The sequence below is a fragment of the Trichinella spiralis genome (assembly GCF_000181795.1).
Source record: "Trichinella spiralis strain ISS 195 chromosome Unknown Scfld2127, whole genome shotgun sequence".
Classification (NCBI taxonomy): domain Eukaryota; kingdom Metazoa; phylum Nematoda; class Enoplea; order Trichinellida; family Trichinellidae; genus Trichinella; species Trichinella spiralis.
Genome location: NW_003529066.1, coordinates 1 through 1598, shown reverse-complemented (window position 1 = coordinate 1598; position 1598 = coordinate 1). Strand labels below are relative to the sequence as shown.

At 51.3% G+C, this 1598-nt stretch overlaps 1 protein-coding gene and 1 non-coding gene across 2 annotated transcripts; both read right to left on the bottom strand.

The window, feature by feature from the left end:
• Positions 1 to 244: 244 nt before the first annotated feature.
• On the bottom strand, positions 245 to 1561 carry Tsp_14809 (conserved hypothetical protein; the record flags this gene model as incomplete). Its single annotated transcript, XM_003368679.1, has 2 exons — positions 245 to 649; positions 985 to 1561. Coding segments are annotated over 2 exons (982 nt in total), but the record flags the coding sequence as incomplete, so codon positions are not given.
• On the bottom strand, positions 669 to 864 carry Tsp_14810. Its single transcript has one exon. It is a non-coding gene; the product is annotated as a U2 spliceosomal RNA (small nuclear RNA).
• Positions 1562 to 1598: the final 37 nt, after the last annotated feature.

The following is a 1598-nucleotide window of genomic DNA, read 5'->3' as shown; positions in this document are numbered from 1 at the left end:
ACCAAATGCCTACTTTTCAAAAAAGTTATGCAAATTTCATAACGAATCCACTAGAGATTCATACCAGAAATTAAGCTGTAAAAAAAAGAAATTTTATTTGGATCGTCAAACAATACAAAACAATTAACAAACTGAATTGTAAGGAAACAAAATTTAAAATACGAAAAACAGCCAAAATCAAATCGAAGTCATGAGGCGTAGCCAGGCGCTTGCTTCGAGACGGGCTGTTTAGCTTTCTGCTTCGTTACCGGCTCCCGGTGATGCCGCGAAGGTTTCGCAGCGAAGGCGCTCTTCTCGTACGACGCGCCGTTTTACCCGTAATTTTCTTCGATTCCACCACGGCGACGTCCACAGTGCTCGCCGATTCACCTCCGTGGTGACCCGCTTCACGAACCGACGCATGGGGTCGGTTCTCCTTCCAACAACCCACAAAGAGGGGGGGGGTACCAAGGTCAGTTGCGCTCGTACTATTGCGAGATCCACGCCGTCTTTCTACCCGTTCGATTTGGCCTTCACAGTTGACCTCCTTTCCGCGACGGCGACCCGACTTCAAGGCTGGTGTCTTCGCACTACACATTGCCGCTGCCACCCGGCTGTCACTCGATCTCACGAACCACTCGACCGATCGCAACCGTTCCACTTCCAATTCCTAAAATATAATTCCCCGAAGGGAATAGGCCGTTCCTGAATGTAGTGCAATATCAGGACGACCCGCGACAAATGGTGGTGCGAGCACTCGACCAAATGCCTAATTTTTCAAAAACTTATGCAAATTTCGTAACGAATCCACTTGGGATTCATACCAGAAATTAAGCTGATAAGAACAGATTTTTATTTGGATCTTCAAATGAATACAAAACAGTTTCAGAACTGAATTGTTAGTAATTAAAATTAAATACAAAAAGAGCAAAAGCAAAATCGAAGTCGTTCGGCAAAGTGATTCCGTTGGTTCGGGACGGATCAAGGCTCTGTAGACTTCGTCACCGGCTGCCGGTGTTGCCGCGGGGGTGGTTTTCTGGGCTGGAATCTGGGCGGGTTGGGCGCTTTTCCAGCGAGGGCGGGTCTTCTAGGGCCAGGGCACGGTTGGCACTGCAGCTCAATACGCTGCGAGGGCGTCCCGACGGGTGACGTGAACCGCCGTTCCAGGCATTTCCCACCTGATGCCCTAGCGCTGATGGAATTGCGCTTCTTCTGACGGAGATCACCACCGGGTGGGTCTGTCTCCGTCGTGCCAACCGGTCGCCGTTTCGCGCCGGTGTCCGGGAGAAGGTCTCGCAGGCCGAGGTGTTTTCTGTAGATCCGTGAAGAATGTTCCAACATCTCGGACACCACGAGAACCTTCATGAGCCGTAGGTACCTTTGGGAGACGACACCGATCCTTTTCAGGATGGCATCGTTCTTCGGGTCCCACGTCCCCAGAGCACCGACGACGATGGCGTCGTACGTCACGGAGTATCCTCGTAGCCGGTAGGCGAGGATCTCCTTTTCATAGTGCGCCCACTTCCTAGTCCGGGCATCGACGAGGGCAGCGGCAGTGTTTTCAAACACGATTGCGATATCTCTGCGGAATCACTAACCGCTTTTCCTCGTCAACGACC